At 52.1% G+C, this 26,482-nt stretch overlaps 1 protein-coding gene across 5 annotated transcripts in view; it reads right to left on the bottom strand.

The window, feature by feature from the left end:
- Window positions 1-26,482, bottom strand: part of CACNB4 (calcium voltage-gated channel auxiliary subunit beta 4) — a 77,574-nt gene that overhangs the window by 44,638 nt on the left and 6,454 nt on the right. Inside the window, exon 1 of one of the 5 annotated variants that reach the window (XM_048080975.2) lies at window positions 4,665-4,822. The exons of the other annotated variants lie outside the window; for them this stretch is intronic. Coding sequence (XP_047936932.1) covers window positions 4,665-4,709 — 45 coding nt within the window. The 5' untranslated portion in view covers window positions 4,710-4,822. Of the gene's footprint in view, window positions 1-4,664; window positions 4,823-26,482 lie in introns of those variants that run through there. 5 annotated transcript variants of the gene reach the window in all.

Genomic DNA, 26,482 nt, shown 5'->3' on the forward strand with positions numbered 1-26,482 from the left:
GGCTGGAACGCAGCACGGTCCCTGTGCGGTCTTACTCTACAACGAATGGTACCTACGAACCACTGCTCCGTGCGCTGTCAAGGCAGCGTGGGGCACCGGGCTTCCCGCTGCCACTGAACCCTGCTGGCAAACCTGCTGGGGAAGCAAACCGCACTGACCCAGGAGCAGCCTTCATCCCTGCCTGCTCAATCTGTCAGGGCACTTCGAATGACAGCCAGATCTAGGCAGCTACCTTCCAGTCCTCGGCTTGACAGTTTCAGAAGGGACCCGTGGAAGCGGTGCTCCAACAGAGACCGCAACCCTTGTAACCCCCCTGGAAATCCCACAGCTCATCTGACAGCCGGATGAAGCCTTCTGCTTGGTCTCAGCCGCGCATTGTACCGAGATGTTCTGTGAAACAGATCTGGTGCCACAAAACCCGCTACATTAACAGGCTCTGGGATGGAAAGAGACACACTTCGCAGGCACAAGGAATGGATTTCATAGGAGAATGCAAGTGCGTGCTTTTGACCACAGCCCAGGGCACACACACTCTGTGGCCGTGGCCCTGCCACACCTCTCCGTTGGAGGGCCAGAAAGCGGAGCACGAGGCTTCCAGCGTGCCCACTGCATACTGGCGTCTGCCCCTTTGGAAGAGTTTTGTGCTACAATCACCAAAGTTACAGGGTGTAAAACATTCCCACACCCACGTTTTATTTCTTACATTCAACCTACTACCACAGAAAAGACACACGGGGCAAGAAAAGGCTTCCTGCCCTCCCTCAGAGACCAGAGGCACCCACAGAGACCCAGCCAGTACTGGAACACGAACTTCCCTAGCCAGGCTTGGGTTTCTGTAATCACGTTTGTCTGCGTACGCAGCTCTCAGGAACCTCGTCCCCGTTGAGAGAAGGCGCTCGCTAGCAGAGGTGACTGACTGGTGCGAGCAGCAGCGCCCCTGAACTCGGGAACGGGAGCGCAGCGCACTGGCCTCAAAATACGGGCACTGACGGCGAGCGTGGTGAGCAAAGTGTCGCCCGGCTCTTCCTCTCACCTCCCTCCCAGAGACTCTCAGCAGCACCCTCTCAAAAATGGCACTTGCTGATTGCAGACAAGCCCACGGATCGGCGTGGTTTCCACATGGATGCCGCACAGAACTTCTGTACAGAGGGACGAAAGCCCAGCGCTACCGCCCGGCGTCACAGCAGCCTCCGTCCTGCCTCCTGCAGCTTGCGGGCGATGCCATCGAGGTGCGCCAGTACCTTTCCCTTCCCAAATCTGCCAGCGGTTTGTACCACGGGTGTACCAATGCACCAGAATGACGCCAAGCACAGCTTTCTAACGCGACGCATGACACGAAGGGATGAACGCCGCAGGTGAGACGCGCACACGGCACGGCACACCTCTGAAGATCATCACCAGGGTCAGCCCCACAGGTGGCCGCTCCCTGCAACCACCAAAGGACTTTGGTTATCCAGGACGCTGCTGTGGATCTGGGCGCGGATCCCACCGACAAGCGTTTATCTAATCCTCTGTGATAAGGAGCGTGAACTAGCAGGTACCCCTGAGTGGAGGGAGCACATCTCCCCCGCTCACACAGCGGCGAGCAAGGCGTCCTGCTGCTCTGGCGCACGGAGAGCCCCCTCCAGCACCGGCAGCAGGAGGCAGGCTGCAGGTGCAGGGATAAAGAGGAGATGGAGGGAAGCCACAACAGGGCTGGACGCAGGCCAGAAGACTACGAGGAGTCAAGAAAACACCACACAAGGTGCACGGGAGGCTTAGAAGCAGGAGACTACGCTGGAGAAAAAGCACATCGGTAACGGCAGGGAACAAAAGGACCAGCAGAAGACAAAGCCTGACGCTCTTCGCCATCCCAAGTGACGGCGCGTGGAGGACGAAGGCGGCCTGGATGGAAACGCTGCCATGACTGAGGCACGCGGAGCGCTACCGCCGCTGTCAGCGCCTGCTGCCGAGCTGAGGCACCACGCAGCGCCCTGCCTCCACGTGCCGGCTCCTGCCCCGCGGCCGCTCCCTGCCCTCACCTCGTCCCTCTTAAGTCGGGCTCTGTCCCGCACGCTCCTTCTGCCCAGCAATTCCTCCCGCTGGCCGGGCTGCAGCACCTGAGGGCTGTCCGTCCCCACCAGCTGCGCTTCTGGGCAGACGCACCCAAGGGCAGCAGGTCCCAGCAGCCCCGACAGCCACCTCGGGCACACGAGCCCCCAGAGCCCCCCGGATTAGACAGGACAGGGCGACAAACAAGGCAAAAACTCACTCGGATGATGTTACACGCTATAAAAGCCTGAACTTTGTGTTCATTACAAGGGTATTTGTGTCCACAAAAGTTGTTTACGTCTCTCTCTGCACCTCTATCCCTCAACGTGGCAACTACTTTCTGCCTACAACCACTGGTAGTTTTTTTCAGCTTCAGCAGTGTAATTTTCCTCCCCCAAAAAGCCTCACAGTAGCTAGCTAGTGCATCATTTACTTGGCATTAATCATCACAGCTGGTAATACATTGTAGTACCCATGCACACGCACAACCCATTCCTTCTTTTATACGTGTAAACACGTACTTTTGCATACATTTGGTATATACACACAAACACACTGTAATAATAACCTCAGTCAAAGAAAATCATCTATGCCTCAATTCACTCTCAGAAAAACGTCATCTTTCTTCCTGGCTTTAGTAGGAAAACTTCACCTACACAATTCCAGAGTGCTCCATAAGCAGTTACCCTGTATATCCTCTCCCAGAAGAACCTAGGGATAAATTCAGCGCAAAGCCCCAGCTTCCTATCTTTAAGCACTGCGTGGCTTTCCCCAGTGAGCATGTTCACCCCGTTTAAGTGCCACACACTCACTGTTCACCTTTTCTTCCAAGGTAAATGAAAAATTGCTACGTGCATGTGTTTTAGTGGGTGCAGCTTTACTGTTGAAGAAGCTCGCGGTGGCTGAGCGAGGTCACTGCCATTCTGCTGGTCTCTGCCTGTAACAGCGCGAGGTTAGCTTGAGGCAGAGACTGGAGCCAGCCAGCAGCACACATCTAATTCAGCCCAGGGAAAACCTACAGCGGTTAACCCTTGATCACGACTGCCCTTCCAGATGCTCCTTTCCCTGATTTATATTGAGAAGGAACAGGTCCGCTGCGATAAGCCCAAGGCAGCAGCTCACCTCTCCGTGCTACGACACTAACCTCAGGAAAGGGAGGTGAGCAATTTTTGGTTTTGGAGCATCTACAGCAGCACCCAACTGCTACAGCACAGCTGCAGCTCCTACCCCAGCTCCACGCTCATTCCTGCGGAGCTGCCTTCCAGGTCTGAGGTCAAAGCAGATCTGAGCAAGCACTGCCAGCCCAGCAGGCTGCCACAGCTGGACGTGCCCTGGGACTTCCTTCAGAGAAAATGCAGTGTGAACATGTACCACATGCCAAATAATACGACTGGGGGGAAAAAGGCAGGATTGGTTTGTCAGCTTGTATTTCTTGCTATGAACACGAGCTCGTTCTCTGCTAGTTTCTTACATTAGGCCGCCCTATAGGAAGCTGCTGTACGTGTTTTGTAAGGGCAAATGCCTGCTTGAGGAAGATGTGAGCCGCACCAGTGACTCATCTCGGTACGGTTTATTTTGTGCTAGAAGTATTTCAAGTAGCTCAAGTACCCGATCACACCTCCCCGTGCTTCAGGGAGCGCAAGTGCAGCGTGCACGCTCGTCCTGCCCCGGGTTCCCCCGGCACACCACACCTGGGCCGTGCCTCCCAACCCCTAACGCCCAGAACAGCACCGAGTCCTCCTCAATCCTCGCGGCTATTTTCTCTTAGCCGCAGGGAACCGGTCCTCTACCCCCAGTTTGCTCTTCGCTATATTAATTCCGTTACATCTGCTCGCTCCCTGGCTGGAAAGGAATACCCCCGTGCCCCATCAGGCTACCTGTTTGCCAGAATATTGTCTCAGCGGGCGTTCTCGGCTCGTGAGTCAGAATCCCCGACAATAATAAGGTACGGCGCTTTGAGCGAGTGGCGTGGCAGCATGAAGCAAACAAGCGCTCGGGGAATTTTATCTGCTTTGTGTCTGAGCCTCTGGGGCTTAGGCTCTGTATGAGACGCGTGTTGTTTTTAGGGCTCGGTCTGCCTTTTTTGCTTTTTAAATGGGAGATGAGGCGCTCACCCAGCCCCCCGGTCCCACAAGTTGAGCATCCCGGAGCACCGGCAGGGTTACAGAGCCGCCGCCACCCCTCCACCAAGCAGCCAGGAGCGCCCTGAGGAACCCAGCCACCCGATCCTCGCTCCAGCCCCCCCGGGCGGGCACCCCGAGCCCCCTCCGGTGCCACGGCGCCTGCCACGGCCGGCTGTGCAACCTCCCCGGCCTCCCGCTGGCACAAAACGGCTGTCTGCCAGCAGCAGAAGGGGATCAGCGCGTCCCTTGGGGCGCCTCACGGGCACCCCGGGGAGCCGCCAGCACGGCCCCGGACCCCCGGAGCCCCCAGCCCCGGTCGCCGTACGGAAGGCAGCCGTCCCGCAGCCCTCCCCGCGGCGGGGCAGCGCAGGCCGCCGGGCTCCGCGCCCTGCCGCCGGCACCGGGACCAGAGACCCGGGACCAGAGACCCGGCCCCGGGCTCCGGGCTCCGGGCCCGGCCGTTACGCAACGCCGCAGCCCCCGACCCCAGCCCGCCGCCACGGCACCCACCGCCTCCGAGTCCTCGAAGCCGTGCAGGTACAAGTTGTCGTACATGGGGCCCCGCGGGCGCCGGGGGCGCGGAGCGGTGCGGCTCGGAGCGGAGCGGAGCGGGCGGTGCGGGGCCGGGCTGCCCTCAGGGCGCTGCGGACGCCCCCAGCCGCGCGGCGCCGCCTCCCGCCGCCCACCGCCGGCACCGGGCCCGCAGCCCCCCCTCCGCCGGCCTCCCGCTCCCCGCGCCGCCGCGCCGCCATTGGCTGAGCCGCGCCGCCGCCGCGCCGCCATTGGCTGCGACGCGCCGCCGCCGCGCTGCTATTGGCTACGACGCGCCGCCGAGCAACGGCTGCCGCTCGTCGCCTCAGCGGCGTCCGTCCGCGCAGTGCCCCGGCGGCTGCCCGCCCTGTCACGGCCGGCCCGGCGCGGAGCCGTTGCTCGGCCCGGCCCGGTACCGCCGCACGGGCACGGCAGGCCCGGTGCCCTGGCACCGCCAACCCCGCTGGGAGCAGCGAGAGCCCCGCCGGGCCTGGTGGGCCCAAAACGGCCGCAGCACCTGCCGCTGTGGTGATGGAGGATGGCTGCTGGCTGCGGGTCCTAATCAAAAAGTCGTAATGTGGAGGCTTTTCTCACAAGTGATTTCTGTTCCACTCTAGAAAATAAATTTTCTCCTGATGGCACATGGTGATGCTGCAAACAAACAAACCCCAAACACTATGAATTAAAAAAATAATAATAATTTTGGCCAAATGACGAAACAAATCTCTAAAAGTGACCCTACCCAAGCTTCAGTCTTTAACTTTCCGGTTGTGCCTGAGGAAAGCCCTCAGTCGGTCACACAAGGAGCAAACAGCACCGCCAGCCCTTCCCCTGTGCACCCCCTGGCCTCCCATCTCATACCTCAGCACACGTTCCTCCCTCCCCACACTTGCGGTGGGCACGTATAGCACCGAGGAATAGCCCTACGTGAGCCAAAACAAGACAACAAATCCAGGGAAATAATTTACAATTTAATTCCTGTTGCTAATTAAACTAATTATCTCAAATTTCATCTTTAGTGTAATCTAATCAAACATCTCTGCGTTCATAAACACTTGCTATCTTTTCCATTTGTTTCACCTACTATTCCTTCCAAAGGCTTAATTTAGCGCTGCAAAGTTACCACTAATCACTTGGGAGGTGGCCAACAGGCATCTGAGGCAAAGCCAGAGGCATTCGTCTCCCCGTGTTCACAATCTCTTATCAATTTCTTCAAAAATTCCCCCCAATTACGATAAATCTTATTTCCAATTTGCTGCTTCCCCTGTGCTACCAGTGCATTCTTTGCTTCTGTCCACGCAAGCTCCTGGTTTGCCCAACGCCCTTTGTGTCTGTAGAAGCACCACAGTCCCACCGACTGCCGAGGGAAGAACCTCCTTGTTAACGTTTACTTCTCCTGAAGTGCTTGTCAGGGTTAAGCCCTCAGACTACGAGATCTTCCAAGGAACAGCAACATCCCTAGCCCGTGAAGGAGCTCATTGCCAACGTCAACCCAACAGACAAACTGCGAGCTGGTCAGTGATGCATGTCTGATGGCTTTCAGTGGTCCGTCTGAAACAAGGGAGCACTTTTTGTCAGGAGACAAAAACCACTTCGTACAACTGACGCTACCTGGGTCCTTTTCCCGGCCATCACCACCAAGCGTGGGACAGCCCCAGACGCCGAACCGGCCCTCGTCCCGCTCGCGTTATCCTCCCAGTGAGGCCATGGCCGGAGAGCACAGCCAGCGTGGCTGGGGCACTTCCCAAGCCTCGACCAAGGCTGTTCAGCTGGAGGAGGATTTCAGTTCCTGAGATTGTCTTTAAAATTCTCTTTGAACTCCCATAGAGGAGTTAATGGATGAATGTTTAGGGCCTGCGCTACGCAGCATTTTGCCCCCCCTCCCGAAGATCCGTGATGTCACAGACTTAAGGAAATAAATACATCGGTGGTAGGGGGCTATTAAAATTTAAAATGGGAAGGAATTTCTAAGTGCAACATCAAAATCATTTGTCAGCACAAAATAGAAGAAGGACATGAAATCAGAAGAAAAAAAAATTGTGTCTGAGCTTCGCATAAATTTGTAATGAAATAACTTAACTCAGAAGTCAGGGGAATAGCTGTTTGATTTCCAGTACTTGCATTGCACACTGCCCTTTTAAGATACAGAGGTTATTTAAAATATATATTTAATGACTCGACTTGAAAGGCTCCTAAAAGACGCTATAAAAAAACACACAGCTCATTAAATCAGGATTGTACTGCAAAGATGTAAACATAAGGGACGCCCGCACGACCCGCTTCCAGCATTTACCTTGGGTGCCGCCAGCACGGCGTGAGGGCCTCCCCGGCTCCCGAGAGAGGGGCTCCGAATCCCCCTGAGGAGCCTGGAGCTGCACCCTGCCCTCACCACCCCCTGGGCACAGTGCTGGGATGCGGGGACAGCCGAGCTTCACCACAACAGTCCCAAAAGCTGGGAGCAAGGGTTGCAGAAGGGGGGGGTATAAGGCTAAGGAAAATAATTTGAAATAATTCACTTCAGTGACAAGCCATCACTAGCCCTCTGTAGTATGTACTGCAGGTATCTATACATGAGTGCTGGAGCACAGGGCATTAGCTCACTAAAAGCACGTTATGTTTTTACAGACTGTGATACCGTGTCCCACAGAGTCAGATCTCACCGGCTCCAACTCAGAGCAGGCAAAATGGAATGGGTACAGAGGGAAAAACCTTTTCTAGGTGAGCTTCCCCAAAAACAGGTCAAACAAACAAACAAAAAAACCACTATAAGAATAGATGAGGGTCACACATTAACTGAAGGTTTTGAGAGATGAAAATCATGCCTGGCCTCTTTCTGGAAGAGCATACAGATGCTCTGATATTATTAGGCACGGGAATTTCACTGCCTCAGGCCAAAGACAAAGACTCTGGTACCTGTCATCCTCAGCCTGCACTTGGCTGGCACCAAGGCAACGAGCATCCAAGAACCGATCGCTCTGCGTGCGTGCGCGTTGGTAGCTGTGAGAGACCCGATGAAAACATGTCATGGATGGCTAAATGAGCTGAATTAAGTCCTTTTAAGGTCTAATCCTTTAAAGATACTTTAAATGGTGTCAGCTGCTACATTATCCATTTTGTATCATTCAATGTGTTTATGGTATTAATTTTCAAAGACTGGTAAATAGGTATTTTCAAGCAGTCTGGTCTCTACTTTTAAAGGGATTTAATCACGGTGCAGTGCAATCTCTACAAGCATGTGGGTTATTCCTCGCTGAGGATTGCTGTCCTCTGGTGATCTCAGCAGGGCTGCTGTGAATTAGGTTTCCTGCGGATTTACTGCAATACCGTATGCAGGGAGCGTACCTCATCCTTTGATCTCGGGCCACAGCTCCTCATGTTCCCAGGGGCACAGGAGATTGTGAAAAAAACGCGAACAAAAGACCACAAAATAATCCGGTTTCTATAGGACCTACCCAACGTGTCTGTCTGCCCCACTGATGAGGAGCGTAACGAGTCCGTATGGCGTAGCCATGGAGGTATCCTTTGGAATCACCGAATGGTCCATGCGGTGGTGGTCATGGTTAATTAAAAGCCTCCTCCTTCTAAGGACTTATTACAGCCTTGTGTGTAGGTAAAAGGACAGGCTCAATGCTAATTATGCTGTTCGCGGCATTTTGAAGCAGCGTTAAAACTGAAGTCAATGCTCTATTGCACCCTGCTAGGTGATGGAGAGGAAGGGACTGAAGTCGGACTACTCCGAGCATCCCACAGACCTCGGAAATTCGTGGCTCCCTCCAAACCCGCTGATCACACCAGAGTTTATCCCCATTCTGGTTTTTGATTGGAACCAACCCTTCCGGGACTACAAAGGAAAAAAAAAAAAAAAAAAAACATAAATCCTCTTTGAGGCATGCATCCATGTATTCCTGAATATCAATTATTTAGTCATTTCGGAGCTATCCAAACGTGGGAATACTCTCTTTCCCAGAACACGAATTTTGTACAGAACCACGGGAAATTTTGTTTAAAGCCCAACCTAATGATTACACAACCAAATGACAGCACTCGTGTGGTTCTTTTAGGAGATGTAGCAACGAACTACTTGCATAAACACACTAAAGGGCCATTTGAATAAATGCACAGTAACTAGATTGCCAAGTCAAGTAAATACCTCAGCACCGCAGTGCGCAAAGCCAGAATGTAAGTCAGCAGCTTCTGCCTTTTTCCTACTTTAACAGACTTTGCTTCCACCTGGGGTTTTGCTGCGGCTGACGGACCGCGACTCGGGCAGCGGGACCCCGTGCACCCTGCTGCTGCGGAGAGGGGTTGGATCGACACGAATATTCACCCCGAGGCAACGAAACCCAAATACTGCCGCAGCGAAGATGGACAGAAGTTCCTTACAGCCTCCTCCTCCTCCAACAGACAGGTTATGACCCTGGGCTCACAACATCACTTAGGACTAACGAGACAGCACCCCTGCGGACGGCGAGGGCATGTTAACAAGAGGCATTAGCGGTTACGGTAATAGCGCGTCTGGATATGAACCCTCTCCTTTAGCAGCTTTAAGCACACAACAACTGCAGCATTTATCAGCACACCTTACCCAAAACATAAGCATTGGTTCTCATCTTTGTTAACTTGCATTTCGGGACCTGTTGAAACACATCGCGCTCCCCCACGTAACGTTGCTCCTGCTGAAATCAGCAGCAGAGCCCAAGCGTGTATTTCATTAATATCAAGGAAAAGGACTGTCAGCATTCTCCAGCAATCCACCTAAGGCAGAACTTGCTTCCACCAGTTGGAGGGAGTCCAGTTGCTCACTCTTCTAAGTTATTTGGCACAGCCCACTTGCTCGCCCTGCTCCCTCTAAAGCAATTTATTTCTCTGTCTCTCTCCCTCTTCCCTCTGTTTTATAATACAGATTAGGTAAGCATCTGGTTTTAGCAGCAACAGCTTCTGCCTCGGGGTGGAGGTACGAATGAGATAACCTCCTGAGATCCCCACTAACCCTGTTTTCTAACATCTCAGGAGCCGTGAGAACTGGCTGTCAGTTGTGGTATTTGGCTGTCCTAGAAGTTATTAGATGAGTAAGTATTTATACTTCAAAACGGAGAAGCATTGTGGTGTTTGGGAGATGTCTTGGCACGGAGGATTCTGTGCATTTAGAGGTTTAATTCAAAGGGAGAACTGGATGGTATGCTTTAATTCTCTGGATTTCAAGTAATAAATTAGTCTGGTAGGGTCTAATTTGACAGTTCTTCTGGAGGCAGGGAGGTGCTACCTATTCTAAAACACATTTATCTGACACTGTTATATAAAGGCTTCTATAATTAAAGAGAGTGTGAAGACTTCATTGTCACTTTCTCTCGATTTAAAGCACCTACAACGAGAGAGGTAACTGGGCTACATTTGCAGGTATCCTCTATATTTAACTAGTTGTGAGATTTCTCTTTCCTGCAGGCTCTATGGAGATTTGCAAAAAGCTGAGCTGTGGGAAACTCGGAACCATAGCTACAGCCTTCCAGAGCAGTTTTGATACAGAAGAGTAGATTATCTCCACCTCCTGAGGCAGATATGAATGTGCTCTCAGGTTTTTATAATTCCAGCCAGCCCTACTCTAATTATGGCATCTGCTGGTGCACGGTATTGAGCACGGCAAATCCGAAATTACCTGCAGAACATGGCAAGACACAGCCCACAGCCACAGCACCGTATTAACGTGGGTGTCCCTTTCAAAGCCCGGACATTTGAAAGGAAGGACCTACAGAGCAGTCCCGGTGATTCCCACAGGCACCGCACGCAGCCGTCGCCCTCCAGCACAACTCCAGCCCACCAGCTACCGGCCGGACGCCCAAAACACGGTCACATCACAAAAAGACAGCGCGTTTTTAGGGCTGGAGTTGGGTCATGGCTCTTTGCTGAAAGGAGGATATGGGGGCTCTCTTTTCAGAGAAGACAGACATTTTATCTCCCGTGCCTGAAAACATCTGGGCCTGAGGATTAAGCGCTTGTTTTATTTCTTATTTTAAGCTCCTCTTCTCTTCTGATGAATGTTAATCAATCTCTTTAACTGCCACAAGTGCTGATGCCGAGTGTTGCTGCACACCACTTCAGACTGCAACTGATGAAATGATGGGAAACTATCAATAAAAGCCAATTACTAACTTTATGGGAAGCCGCTGCTGCTTCACCCCAGCAGTTGAAGTCGCCTCTGCCTCCTGGAAACCTCAGCAGCACTGAGGCACACGCGCACGGGCACAGAAGGGCGACAACTACGCACCTGGGGCTGGCGGAGGGAGGCTGCGGGGAGCCTGTGGTGGGGAAGGAGCAGCGCAGGAGCACGGCGCCGAGCCCCGCAGCGCCCCGGAGCTCGCCTCCAGCACCGCTCTCTGCTTCACGCCGCGTGCCCCGTGCCTGCCTCACACCCACACCTTCAGCATCGCCCAGTACGCCCGGTAACGGGGTATTCTTTATTTTGGGGAATTTAGAAGAAGTAGTAAACCTACAGCTTCTGTTGTGTGACGCAAACTGATCTGTACTTTGCTGCTTCTCCCTGGGGTTTTACAGGGACAGCTTGATTAGCCTGTCATGTTGGGTTTTTTTGCTCGTTTTATTTTATTTTCTTATGCTTTATAACCCAATTACCATATACTGCAACACAGCATTTGAATTCCATGGCAAGGGCCTACAGGAAACTTCAGCTCATTTCAGCAGATTTCCATGACACCCATCCAAGTGGAGAAACGGATCCAGAAACAACCGATCAATGAAGGAGCAGCCACTTAGCCCGCTCAAGTCCTTTAAATATTTAGTCAGGGTATTTGAGAACCGAGTGGGGGGAAAAAAACACAGAGATTCAAGAATTTTACTGCATATTTAAGTAAGAGACTTTACCAGCAAGAACTTCTCTGGGAGACCTTTTCTCACCTGCCAGAGACCGTCCGTTTAGGATATTCTCGCCATCCAGGAGTACACCATAAAATCTGTGTACAAAGTCCTGAAAACAGTGACTGCTCGTCGTCGTTATGGGGCTCTCCTGGAAGATGTAAGGCAGTAAAAGAACCCTAAAACGTATTTCTATGTGCCTCGGTTTGGGAGGGCCTGTTGGTACCTCTGACTTTGGGGCGCCTCCTTGCCGGAACAGCTCCGGGTACGGCGGTGACAGCGATCCAGGGGCCCCAGCACCGCCAGCCAGGTGGGAGGTCGGGATGGATCGGGTCGTCTGCGCTGGGGATGACAAACACCTGCAGGTCTCTCTTAATTCCTTCAGCACCTCAACGTACTCCATACGCCAGCAGCGCTGTGTGAGTCCTTTTACAAATCAGAGGCAGTCAGAATGGCTAAAAATACCTTCTGCCTTTCCCTTACAAAAGAGAACAATCGTAATTACAAAAATCCTTGCAGCAGAGCCCGTCTCCCTGTTACGGGTACGAAAAGCCCTGTGTGTAAAGAGGGGTCGGTGCACGAGCAGTTATTAAAATAGGATGGAACAGGATCTGTTCCTCTGCTTTCGGGCAAAGATGTTTGAATCAATCTGTAAACCTTTACAGTTCCCAGTCTGAAGCAATACATCAATGCACATGCTGTCAGTGCCAGTCTGTGAGAGCTGGGAGTAGTTCAGAGGCTTGATCAGATCAAGTTATTTCTAACATAATGCTCTGAACATTTATACAGATACTAATATTTTTTCCCTTACCACTTTCATGCAGTTGTTAGATATCTATTTTCCCTAATCTCTCAAATCCTATACTCATGCACAAAAAAAGAACAGAATGGTTAGTTTATTCTGGCCTTTAACATGATCCTTACGGAGGCTACTCTAAAAAAAATATTTTAAAAAAATCCCTAAATGGACTGCTGAGGGGAAAGTGGTGTGCTAGATCTGAAACTGCCTATGAGACAGGAAACAAAAGAGCAGGAATGAATGGAGAAGCAGCAATATTTAGGGTCTCGTATTTGCTACAGTCCAAAAAAAGAGTATGAAACACGTGCAAGCAAGCCATTTGGGAGCAAGCATGGAAAAATTCAGCTTGAATAGCTAGGCTTGACAGAGATACAAGCAGAAAACAGAATATTATAATGGGAGCTGCTGAGAATAATAAATAATGGCAGTTCTGCCATCTCTGCCCATAATCACTGCGAGCAATACAGATGATGAAGCAGATCAGAAGCATGTGTTCTCAGAGCTTAATTCAATATCCAGAAGAGGGAGCACAGAATTAAATGGCTACAAAAGTCAAAACTGATAAGAGGAAATATTTATCCAAATTGTAGAAGAAATCCAGAGTATTAAAATAAATGATAGAGCCAAAAGCTTGTAACACTTATCCTTAGAAAGGAAAGGATTAGACATTTATTTGAATGCTACAGGCACTGCAGCTCGGCACAATCTGCTAAGCAAAATCGGAAGAGATGTAGGCAAACTCTGCTTTCGGCCGTGATCCCTCGGCGGGGACAGGCTTAGGAAGAGACCTAGCATTGCCGGCAGCCTGTTCTCTACCTGTTTGCTAATTCACTTTATTCTCCCAGAATACCTGCCGCTGGCTGCTGTGATGGACTTGCCGCTGGAGGAGACTCATATTCAAGCTCTTCAAAACCGGTAGCTGTTGCTTCCCACAGCACTCCCACAGCCCAGCCAAAGGTAACCGTACTTTGGGCCTGACGCCTGTCAGCATTGCTTTCAGACCTGGTGCAGGGAGGAGAAACTGGTTTTGTTCCAGTTCCGACCAGAAGTGAAATTATGACTTGAACCCTCATTACTGCTATTAAACGTTATCCTTCAGTGACATATCAGGCGTCTCAGGAGGGAATATTGCTGCCACCTCTTGGTTCAGCAGAATAAAAATAGCAGAGTAAGATTACTGACCGGTGCTCTGCACATGGGGCACCCGAGCAGCTTCCATTCCTCTCCCCCACGCCCTCGGAAACCTCTGGTTTTAGGATGGCTTTCAAAAACGAGCTGGTACTAGGGCAATCTGACGTTACTTCTGTTGACCTTGATTGTCAAGCTGTAGGCCAAAGCATTTCACCCGTGCCCCACAGCCCTGTACCAAGATCTGCAATTTCGTGTTAGAAAAATAATTATACTGGGGTAGCAGGAGTTGTTGCCAGGAAGGCATTTGGTTTTAACTTGAAGACATCAGGAAAAAGGTGAGCTCACTCCTGAGACCGTCATCCAGCCTCTGCTTTGGGGAGGAGCTGCCTGCAGTTGCGTTAAAGCACTCTGAGCAAGGCTTGCTGAAGGTAGTTATCCCCTTAACATAACGTGGGCAGCTCACTGGGAAGAACGCCACTAACACTTGCTCTGTCTTTCTAATTCTTGGGATGAAGAGACAAGACTCAGGGCATTCCACTGGCACATCCACGCTTCTCGCTGCCGTGACTGCGGGAAGGAAAGAAGACGCAGTTGCTTTCCAGGTGTACAGCAAGCAGCAAAGTTAAAAACACTTTATAAATTAAATTCTGTGCAGGCATATATTATACCAGCAATCCAGCCAGCCAGCAGCAACCCCAGAGCTGGGAAGGGCCCCTGCAGCAGGTGACAGACGCTACGCAGCGTCGTGTAGCTGGGGCACTTTGCACAAGCTCGGTGCAGCAGCCTTACCCACTCAGTCATGAAAAAATAAAAATAAAGGACTATTTATTAAACATGCTCAGTGTTTTTCATAGTAGCAGGAAACGAACATTAAAGATTAAATAGCTTCTTTTGTCAGTGGACTCACTCCTTCCCACACATGTATGCTCCGCTCTCCCCAGTGAGTTTGAAAGCCCTGAATTCTTCTTCATGCAGCTGATTCAGTTTTATTCATCTTTTGAAGAACCCACCTAAAATCTGGGGGTGGGAAAGTAGGTGGTAAGGGCATAGGTGACAAAGGAAGAGCAGCGAGCTGAATTACGCTCTGATCTTGTGAATGTCTAGTGCAATAGGTGAAGCCTGATGGGCATGATACATTCATGAGAACATTTCCTTAAAATGCCAAATGTCTTTGGTTCTATGCAGGTTGTAAAAGAGGCGTCTGAATGCCTTTATCTTAACTGAGCAATGACGCAGGAGTAATGAAAATATTCTTTCTACCTGCAGCTAGTTTCCCTCTTCCCCCGAGCATTAACAGCCAGTAGCTCCCAGAAGTTCCCCCCCTCTTGCCAACATCCATGATACAGACCGAAACGTCAATTTTCAGAAATGGAGAAGCTATTTCCAGAAAAACCTTTTGTTGTATCCAGAGTCATGTGCACGGTTTGCCAACCACAATCAGCAAACAGCCTGAAAGTACCCTCAGCTGCCAGCCTTACCTTCCCAGGAACTCACCCTACTGCCAGCCTGCTCGTTAGCCCCTTAAATGCAATTAATGCCCCCAGCTCCCCGCGAGGTGCCCCCCGGCCTCCCCGAGCCCCCAAAAGTCAAGATCACCGCTGGGCAGCGACGTGTAGGGGCAAACGCCTTTTCACACGTTTAGTAAAACCTTTACAGGATGAGGAAGTCGCTTGGCTTTGCTGTGAGTGCTGTGACACCTAACGCTTTGCTTAACGCTTCAGTCTCTGGAGGAAGGACAATACAAGAAACACAAAATCAGCTTTAATTCAAAATTGCTGGCCAACACAGCTGGGGGAATCTGCCTACAAAAATCAGAGCTGCAAACCCCCTCAAAACAAACAGACGCTATATGCACTGGCACAAAGCGACACCAAACCAGCTGTTCTGGTGACAAGTGCAGTCAGCTTTCTTTTCTGGAGTCGATGCCCGACTCCTAAATTCTTGGAGTCGTCAAAACCTCAGAGGTTATGCCGGCGCGAGATCCCTTTAGCGCATCGAGCGCACGGCTCAGGTCTCGCCGAGCCCGGAGCCGCAAGCCGGAGGTACGGGAAGCAGCGCTTCCAGAGCCCCAAGCAGGCCGCCTGGCTAACCCGGGAGCTCTGCTGCCGCAGCCCCCTGTCCTCCCCTGCTCGCTGCTGCTGGGCAGGACAGGCAGGAGCATCCAGCAACGCGAAGCAAACGGCCGGCTCTTCCGACAGGCACCGCCTGCACGAGCGCGTTTCTGGAGCAGGACTCGTCCTTACAACACGACGGCAATCCGAAAGGGAACTGCCTCCATTTTAAGGGCTTCTCTGTCAAAACCGACAGCGCGCATCAGTTAATAAGGGACAAAAACCTGGTTTTCTTCTGCTACGTGGCCTTCTACTGCTATTTTGAATGTGGGTTACCATGGCAATCGGCAGAACCCGGCACGGATTTGTTTCGTCATAATTGCTGCACAATTTGGGGCACCCAGCTAAATACTATCCTACTATTTCCTCCAGCTAGACTCGGGAGCGGAGCTTCCACGAAGCTCATGGTTTAATGAACAAGCCGTCACAAAATATGGCAAATTAAAGCAATTATAATTATTTAGAACGACCGAGTTTAATTCCGCGAGCACGTAGGAGTGTTTATTGGTGTTTTCATGACTCCAAACAATTCCAGCTTCAGAGAATCTTCCACATTTCCTCCGTGCCCCCCATGCCTGCGGAGGAAACAGGGAATCCCATACCTGCACTCGGTGCCCAGGGCTTCGAGAACAGCCAGTGTGGGACCCGCAGGGGTCCCACAACCCTGCCCCATACCTGGGGGATGCTGCAAATGCTGCGGGCTGCCCCAAAAACGCGCACAGCTGGAAAGCACGAAGCAACAGGGCTCACAAATGCCCAGGCACACAGCCTCTACTGAAGGGACGCGACGGTGCTCAAGTGCCCTCCGGCAAAGCCGCGCTCTCCCACCTTGGCCTCCAGGGTGAACACCAGGCAGGGGGGCCCCCAGGAGTGCTCAGCAGGGGCTGAACAAGCTCCCCTTTCCCTGGAGAAAAGCTTTCGGTGCAGCACAGCAAGGGATGGGGCAGCTGCCCGCTGGAAAGTTACCCTTCCAGGACTGTTTTGTGTTTTAATATTAGGTTTCTCACAATTTTGTATTGCCAAAACAGCAGAACCAGGCTAATTTGCATTAGTGAATCTGGGTTTCTTTGCCTTTTTTTTTTTTTTTTTTGATATTGAACCTGGAAGAAAAGCCAAGAGTTTATACTTTAAAAACAATCTGGTTTAAGTTTACGTAACTCCAGATCTCAGCAATGCCACCGTGCATTGCAGATCCCTACCACATGGCCCGGCAGATATTTATATACCCGAGCACGCCAGCAGATCACAGCGCCGGGAGCAACACAGACGAGGCAAAACAAGCCCTGCATCTGAGTTCCTTGCTTTTCTGCGCTCCGTATTCAGAGGTTTAGTGCTAAATTACACGTGTGTTTGCGGTCTGATAGCACATAATTTTCTTCTTCTGAAAGCGCGAGCCGTAATTCCAACCCTCTGGGCTCGCTGTGTCCGACAGCGGCCCCACCTCTGCCCTCGGCCTCGACGGGGCGCCGAGGCTGGCGGCCACATCGAGGGGTCCCGCTGCACCGGGGAGCCGTACTGCCACGATAAGCAAGCAGCTCCAGGTAAAACACAAAACAAGGGCGTGGGTTTTACGGTGTAAATGGAAAAACTGAAAGACAAATGCACGGACATGCAGGCAGAGGGGCACAAACCAAAAAGTTTAACTCCCTGTTTCCATTCATCAGCAGGACGTAAAGTTCTGGGGTGCGAGTGCTTCAGGTGGCTGTTGGTACGTGGCTAAAGCACAGCGCCAGCGGGAGCTAAGCCGGGGAGCGCGACAGCATGGGCAGTGCTTTGAATCCTGCCCAGAACTTACGAACCAGCTGCATCCTCATTCTGTGGCTTGACAGGACGGGAAATATTTCATTTAAGAAGTTAACGAGTGCTTTGTGATTTTTGATTTGTCTCGTGCGTTCCACAAATGTAAATTCAAAGCAAGAGCCAGGGCTTGTGCTCTCAGCTACGGAGACCAGAAAGCAAATTCCAGGAAGCATCGTGTGATTGCTAGAGAGCAACTTGAGCTAACTCCTGTCTCCTGAGCTAACCCGGCATCAGATCAGACATCCAATACTGCAAATTACAGCCCGAAACAAATCAGCAGGAGCAACTCTCTGGAATTTCATTGTACTGGGCTGGTGATGCCCGACTCTGAGCCAAGCGCTTTGCTGAGGAACTTGAAAACTGTAAAGGTGGCATTTAATTTAATTTTCCGAGAGGACACAGGGGCTCCAGGGCTCCGACCGTGTGCTCGGTGAGGAGGGGATGGCAGCAAGCCGAAGTGCCAGCCCCACCGCGTGGCTTCGGCCAGAACTGCACGCCTTTAGCACGGCCGGCAGCAAGGTGCGCGCCGCCCGGAGCCTTTACTTTACCTGGGACTGTGAAGAAACAGGCATCGCGCTCGGTGAGCGATGAAACACCTCGCAGGAACTGCAGGGGAGCTCCATCTTCCTGCCTCCTAGCACGGCTGCAGGAACACGGCATAAAACCCGCTCACCTGTCTTCTGTGTCGGTGGCCGACACATTTACCCTTAGCAGCTACACTCGCGTCTACCTGTCGGGGAAGATGCTCTCCAGATGAACGAGGACCTGCCAGCTTCATCTTGCCTGGAACGCTAAGGAAGAAATTTGGGAAAAGATTCCCACGGACTACACCACAGCTCGATATTCAGAGCACAGCCCCTGCAGCGGCCATGAACAACAAGCGGCTGCGGGCGAGAGCAAGGCCACGGCGGGACCGCCGTGTGACCTGCGAGCTGGCAACGTCCCCCACGGCAAAACAGGAATAACGCAAGCTTGTTTGACCCCAGAGAGGCAGAGAGGAGGACGTTTGTTCCTCCTACAAAACAGCCGCACAGAGGTGAGCCCCGCAGGGCTAATGGCCGGGGGCTGTCCTGACGGCGCGTGCTGGCAGCCAGCACCCCTCCGAACCAGGCCCTTCATCCCGTGGCTGGGTTAAAGCGCATCGTGCCGAGGAAGGGATGGTTGGTGCCAGACCTGCGTGAGAAAACAGCACAGGTTGAAACCACTGAGGAGAGCAGGGTGATCCATCTCTAACACCACGGACTTGAGAAAAACCACACGGGATTAATGCTGGAAGCTAACACGGTGCATTCCCACTGCTTGTTCGCGGCCGGATCAGCACGCCTTCAGCACCTGAGGTAATCAGAGACAGAGACGATGCTGGCTGAGGAACGAGAGCAGGGAGGGCTGGCCACGGTGCTCTGAGCCACCGCCTCCCGCACCCAAAACCAAGAAAATGAGCAAAAAACGGGAACCGCCGGAGGTGAGGAGCGCCCCGGTGCACGCTGGAGCCTGAGACCCAAAAGCTAAAGCAGCAGCAAGCTGAAGCAGAGCAGGTGAGAAGCCATGAAAGCGACAGCCACAAGCACAGTGAAATCCGTACAGAATTACAGTCTGCCAGGAAGCGGAAAGACAGAAATTGGCCAACCTGTGGCTGGTGGGCTTAAGAGCAATTCAAACGTATATTGAGAACGGGACATTAAATAGGTTGTAAAAGACTTCAGGTGTAGCTTCTGCTACTCTAAAAGTGGCAATGGTGACACGGAAGTGACGGGAGTGCTAACACAGAGGAGACACGACTATTAACTAGAGCTATTCTCTTGTATTTAGACATAAATAATGTGACATTCACATCTAACAGTTACTTTCCCTCTATGAGTAACAAAGAAACGAGAGCAACAACAACTATTAATTTTTAGGTCGTCAGGCAAAATTTTCACCCAAACACGCCACTGAAATTGGCTAAAGAGCTCTCTGAATTGTTCAGAATTGACGGCTTATTTTTAAGTAAGCAAGCCTCGAAATGCTGAGGAACTTTCGAAGGATGAGGAGTGAGGCAGCAGCGTGTAAATACCGAACCTGCGCTGTGCCGCCGGCAGCCCTGAGCACACGGCTCCAAACGACGGCTCTTCTCACTGCCCGGTGGCACAGTACGTTGTCCGTCCTCATGGAGCCCTCCCAGGCCAAGCTGCGAGCTCCGGCACTACTTACAGCCTACAAATCAGCAGCAGAAGGCTTCAGCAGCCCAGCCCAGACTACACAAAACTGAGTTTTTCTAACCGCAACGCGTAGGAAATCTGAACCAGCAACTGATGCCATGCGTCATTCCCCCGGCCAGGCGGATTTCATTTCTCCGTTGCACACCAAATTGCTTTGGGGGCCATTCCCACAAGTGGCTTTTCCTTCATTTATCACAATGTAGACGTGCAGGGGCAGCAAACTTCAATTTTACTGACAATGGCAAACAGGGGAAAAATACCCTGCGTTATTAGCTCAGGCAGTCCTGCCTGTTTTGCTGTGGAAGGACACCAGTGATTTCAGCAGGAGCAGGACAGAGCAAAAGAGATTTGGCCCCAGATACACAATCGCTGTTTGCTTAGGTGCAGCAAAGGAAAAAAAATATTGTACTTAAAAAAAAAAAAGGCAAAAAAGGAAAAAAGTCCTCAAGAAATTGTACATGAGATCTGCTCTGTCCCTCCATATATAGGATCACTCCTAACATATGGCAAAACACACCGTGTCTCTCTCCAGCACCCTGAAATTCCTTGTTCCCCGTCCGTGCCAAGCGAGAAGTGGCCCTCCCCGCCAGCTGAAGCCTCCGCACGCTCCAGCCGCAGCCTCGTGCCGCCGCGCTCTCCGGCATGCCCACGCTGGTGCGCCCACACCTTTATTACCATGAAAATCACACTTCTCCACGGCTTGTTCTTTCTCTAACGCGCCGCATCCCCGTAGCAGGCTGATTTTAGGCCCCAAGCTGTTTCATCCCCTCGTGTTCCACGAATCCTTCACCTCCCGAATCCTCCTCTGTGCACCTTTGCTCCCTTCCAGAACCGCCCCGTGGCCACGATGCTCCCAGCCGCTGTCTGGCAGCGGGACCAAGGACTTGGCTGCTGCAGGAGGAGACGCTCAGAGCCCAGCCCTGCTGCACCCAGGCTGCTGCTCAGGGCTCGGAACACCTCGAGCCGTCCCCAGGCTCCGCCAGTTTCTGGCCGGTAACACCGAGCAGACTTCGCACGGCGGGCAGCATTGTTCTTCTGGCCCGTAATGCCAAGCAAACGCCAACAGCACCCTTCTTTGCTTCCTTCATCGGTTTCTTGGTTGCTGTGCTCAGGACCAAAGGTTTCGCGCTGTCCTCCACCCAGCTGCGAAGACCACAGCAGCTGTAGCTTGCAGGGACAGAACCCAGGAGCCGGCTGCATCCCCACAAGCGCGCCTTTATTCACGCATACCCTCACTACAACAGCCAAGGGATCTCTCCAGAGAGCTCCGAAGCACGAGATGCGAGCTCTCACGTGGGAGTGCTCTGGGAGAAGTAGTAAATTTAGGAGCCCCTTCTCAAAACAGGGTCTTCAAAGCACAGGTCTGCCGTAAGGAAAATAAAGAAACATCCGGAACTGCGTGCTCAGCAGGAGTTTACAGCTGATCTAAAAATAAAGGTGGGGCAAAAGGGAGACATTTGAGTCAATGTATGTACTGTAGAAATTTAGGGCATGATTCATTAGCCAAAAAAATCCGAACACCCTCTGTAGCTATTTTCAAGGAGGTACATGCATAATTTATGTGGAACAAGAGTGGGCTGCAGTTTCCCCCACACTGCTTCTGCATAAATTACACCGGCTTGTAATTCATCACACTTCTGTTTTTCCTGCATCTAAGTGGTAACCTCTCATTTCACCAGCACAGAAAACGGAGTCATCCGTGAAGAGGAAGGTGAGGCACTTGCAGGTGAAACCGTTGCAGGTTTGACACATGTGTATGGCCCAAGACAAGTGGAAAAGGGACCGTCTTCCTGGAAGAGGCTCACCGCGTGGTGACCCTTCGCTGCTGTTTTGTTGCTAATTCCCAGAGCTAACGACAGGGTGCAGAAGTCTTTCTAAGCCACCAGAACTCTCAGAGAGGACCCAAAGCACATGATTATGCAGAAGTTTAAAACGGCAGGAGATTTGTCATGGAGGGACGTCAGCTGCTCAATCACTCGTTAATGCTCTAAATCAGAAAAATCCTCAAGTGCATTAAATGAACAAATAAAACACCTTGGCTTCTAGCAAGGATAAATCCTGCATGAAGCTGAAACGCAGAACAAACGCTCCGTTAGGAGCGACTACACATTTCACGGAGCAGAGTGCAAAACCTTGCAAAAGCCTTGCAATGCGAGCAGCAAGAGGGCCTGAACGGAGGGAGTGGTGCTCCGCAGGCAGCAGCCGGCCCCGTTGTGCAGGGAACGCCTCCACGCCGCTTACAAGCAAAGATGGGAAGAGCAGAAAATGCAGAAAACGTGGCAGTTGTATAAGAAATTCTAATAAGAAATATGCAGCTTGCACAAAGATGCCCACCAGGGACACCAGTAAACCTTCTGTACCTCCACGTCTGACAAGAGAGGACACGGCCTTAGAAATAAACTGGCAGAGGAACAGGTAAGGATGAAGGAGGCACACGGCACAGCGGGGACACACCACGTGCATGCCGCTCTTCATGCTGTTCCTGGGGAGACACAATCAGCCTACAAAGTAGTTCCTTCAGCTCTGGTCATGAGAGGCAAGCTCGTTAGACAAATCCCAAGGAAGGCAGGCCTGAAAATACAGTCAAACATGGGTGTGCTCTGCCTGGCAAGGCTTGCATCATTTTACTTTTTTAAATGCACTTTCCTGCTCTGAAAATCGTGTTTGACAGCAAAAGCTGTCTGCCTCCTGACTACTGGATAATGCTAAGATTAAAGCACCCGCATCCAAGTGTCCCCTCCTGCACCACAACTTGAGGTTGGCGTTTAGGGGCTCACCATTAAGACTGCCAACTCATGCTCTTGCTGAAAAAAATGGAAGAAAAAAAAAAAAGAAGTGCAAAACCAGAAATGAACGACCAGCAGCTGCCGGTATCTTCCACCTCCTGCATCTCACAGTGGCAGTCCCCTGCCACGTTGCCTCCTGCAAGTGATGCAGCACACCCCGAGCTCCCAACAAGGGTGGGGAAAGCTGTAGAAGACAATAATTGTGCAACCTTACCCATTCTGGCAAGTCTCCACTAACATTTTTAGTTTGTACGCTCCTTGTTCTGCAAACCAGCGAGGGATGTATTCTGCCCCTTCTTTCTCAATCTCTCTTTTCTCCTCTTCTTTTTTCTTTGCCCCCTTTTTTTGTTTTTAAACTTTTCCTCATCTCTTCATATCTCTCTACTAATTTGCTGGTGGCACTCCATAGACTGGGCAGCCCTCATCAACCAGGGAGCGTCACGACAGGCTGAGTCCGCAGCCAGTTTTAAGAGAGAAATGCAGGATATGACGCAGAGAGAGAGAACAACATTTCCTGAAAGAAGCCAACAGCAACAAAATATCCCCGAACGTCCATAGTCAAATTTAAAATAGTTAATTAAATGGGTATTTGTGGTTTCCCCTCTTCCCACTCCTTGCCTTGCACACCCGCACGGTTACCCTTCAGCAGGCGGAGCACGCCGCCCTGCGCGGGCGCTTTGAGGCTGGGTGGTCGCAGTCCTAGAAATGAGCTTCTCCCGTGAAGAAAGGCTGAGAGAGCGGGGGCTGCTCAGCCTGGAGAAGGCCCCGGAGGGACCTCATTGCAGCTTTTCAGTACTTAAAGGGGGCTTAACAAAGATGGAGAGTGACTTTCTGCTCAGGTGGATAATGATGGGACGAGGGGGAATGGTTTTAAACTAACGGAGGGGAGATTTAGATGAGACGTTAGGAGGAAATTCTTCCCTCAGGGGGTGGTGAGGCCCTGGCACAGGCTGCGCAGAGACGCTGTGGCTGCCCCATCCCTGGAGGTGTTCAAGGCCAGGCTGGACGAGGCCTTGGCCATCGTGATGTAGTGGGTGGTGTCCCTGCCATGGCAGGGGGTTGGAACTGGGTGATCCTTGAGGTCCCTCCCAACCCGAGCCGCTCTGATTCTAGGACAAGGCCCCCGGCTTTGCCCTCCCTTCGCTTCACAGGCGCCCTCCCTGTCACCCAGCCCACACCCCGGCTTCGATCCCCGCTCCCCCGTCTCCTCCCAGCGCTCTCACCTCCCCGTGGCCGTTTCAGCCCCACCTCATCCCTCACATCTCCGTGTCCCCGTGACCTTCTTCTCCCACCCGGCAGGCTAGATTGGGAAGCCCCAGCCCCCCGGCACCGCAGCAAGCCGCGGAGGCGGCCTTCACTGCCTCCAGCGTCCCGCAGCGCCACGTCTCCAGCCTCTCACAAAGTGCTGCCACCCCACGGGGGCAGCTCCTCCCCACGAGGCCAACAAGACATCGAAGGCAAGATGGGAACATAATATTTAAGCCATGAGTGCTGCGAGGCACGGGGAAGATGAACGGCCGGCTGGCAGGTTAATGTGCCTCGGGCCATTAACCCCAACTGGCCATTAAACCTAAGAAATGGCTTTTGTGCTGAGGTCTTTTTTTTTTTCCTTAATAATTTCAAGATGAATAAAAGAGGAGAAAAAAAGCACGCCAGCTGATGAAACACCTCCTAATGAGAAGCTCAGTTTCAGTCGCCAGGAACAGATCGCCCAAGAAACGAACGCCCCACCCAGGCACAACAGATCGCGTCGTGAGAGCTCATTTGGACGAGGTGCCCTTTCGGTCCCCCACCTCTTTCATATTTAAGAAAAACCAACCCTTCTGTGGCTCGGTACACACCGTCAGTGCCGTGCTCTCGGCTGGCCACGGAGATGAGGCGGGCAGGAGGAGGTGGTGGTGCGAGAACAGCCGTGGAGGGCAAGTGGAAGAAACAAGCGCCAGGGGCCCACGCAGAGCAGCCAGCACAGGGCATCTCTTCCTGCACAGAAGCAGCACTATTCCAGCCGCAACCTTCATTTGATTTTACCTGCATTCTCTGTTATTTGTATTTTTATGACTGTAATTCTCTGGACCAATGGTTTCAGCGCATAACGAGCGACTGCTTCCCAGGTATATAGAGTCCCACCTACACGCACTGACAGCAGGAGCTCTCCCCTGTGTCCTGACATCCTTTAGGTTAATACGCTTGATCAACTACCAAAATCACTTTCTAACAGTTTTTGGTTTCCAAGAGCAGAAATGTGAAAATTATACAGTCAGGCTTCCCCACGTAGCCCTGAAACGAACACAAAGGAGCTACGAAGCTATTTTTCCAACTCCGCAGGTCACCCAAGACCCAAGGATTTTAGGAAAAAGCTATTTCTGTCACCACCATATTCTTCTCAAAGCACCACGACACATTTTAACAAATACAGGTTTGGAGTCCCATGTAATCATCTCAGCTTCCTCTATATTCAGCACAGACAATCGCACCGAGATTGCATTTGACACAAACTCCCGGTGTCCATAGAAACTGCCTGACGGCAAACGCAGGCGCAGCCTTCCCGGGGCTCCAGCTCCCGAAAGCGGCTCTCGTTCCTCACGCGGCGCTGCGACCCCCAGCTGCAGCTTCTGTACGATCTGGTACCACGTGGAAGACACGCCAGGGCTGCAAGCCCAGGGCACAGACCCCCGGCGAGGCTGCGGCCAGGCCACCGAAGGCCAGGGGAAGGCACAGGGCTCCTGGGGTGCCGGAGCTCCGAGCCTCCGCGGAGGATTTTCATCTGCTTACCTATCCCGCAGCACGCACTGGGTATTGCCCTCGTGCCCCGAGCGGCACTGTACCACGTATTGCACTGTGACACCACCGTGTGATAAGGGGAATTAATTTTATAGGTCACTCCAGGAGGATACATGGAAACAAACACCCACACCACGCACAAAGAGACAGGCAACTCCAAACTACAGGGAATTTTGGATGAGGAAGAGCCAAACCCTATTTTTTTACTCATACCTACGCTGCCTCTGCTATTAATATCTGACTTCTCTTGTGTGACTTTAGGCTATTTTAAAAATGAAACCTTGTTCCCATGGAGACAATAAGCCGGTCAGCACATCTGCTGAAGAAGAGGGGATAACATTTTTAAGTGAGATTTTAAGGGCCCGGGCTTCCACGAACCCGTGCCAACGGCTCCACCAAGCACCCAGAAGGGATGCTGTTAACACAGCGAGCTGTCACCTGCACGATCTCCGTCACCTTCACGATCTCCCTCCGTCACCTACACGATCTCCGATGCTCTTGTTAGCCGACCCGTCCTCCCCGCCACGTGCCGTGCTCACGGACGAGAGCTTCTCATTAGCCGAGCGTAACGAACCTGCCTCGACGGCTCCTAGGTGGCTCTGCACAAATCCAAACAAACCCCACAGCTCGGGGATCTCTTTATTTATTTATTAGCAGCACGCACTCACGATCGTTATTTGCTTGCAAACAACGACAAAAATCCTTTTCCTTTTCCAGCGGAAGACTAATGGGAACATAATTTGAGATTCAATTAGTGCATTAAGAAGCATTCAATTAAGCCTCCCGGTGACACAGAGACAGGCAGCCACGCTCGCTCTCCAGATGAGGAACCGAAACTCGCAGGGAGCCTGCTGGCTTCCTCGCGGTGATGGCAGGATCACGGAGGGAAGCCACATTTCCCGTTTTCCGTTTCCCAACAAGAAAAGCCATGGAAGTTTCCCTCTACTGCCACTTCAGACTGGTGAAGCTCGCCCCGCGGCCACCCCCTAACCCAGATGTGCAAGGAAAAACCCAACCAAGGCAGGATTTTGGGATGTGGGAATCAAGGCAGCCCTGTGACAAAGGCCAGCGCAGCTTCCAGATGTACGCACCGACACGGGACAGCCAGATGCCTCCAGCTGTGCCCGACACGGAGGCCAAGGACAGAGGACACTCCAAGGGACATGCAGGCTAGGTTAAACCAAAGTCAGCTGTGCTTCAGCAGGGTTTAACTTAAAAGAGACAACTGCTGTACCAGTTAAGCACACGGATTTGAGAACAAAGGCGAGTTAAAACAATGCCGCTCTGCCACGAAGACAAGCCTTGCATTCTTTGGAGACGGGGA

Source organism: Anser cygnoides, chromosome 6 (genome assembly GCF_040182565.1).
Source record: "Anser cygnoides isolate HZ-2024a breed goose chromosome 6, Taihu_goose_T2T_genome, whole genome shotgun sequence".
NCBI lineage: Eukaryota > Metazoa > Chordata > Aves > Anseriformes > Anatidae > Anser > Anser cygnoides.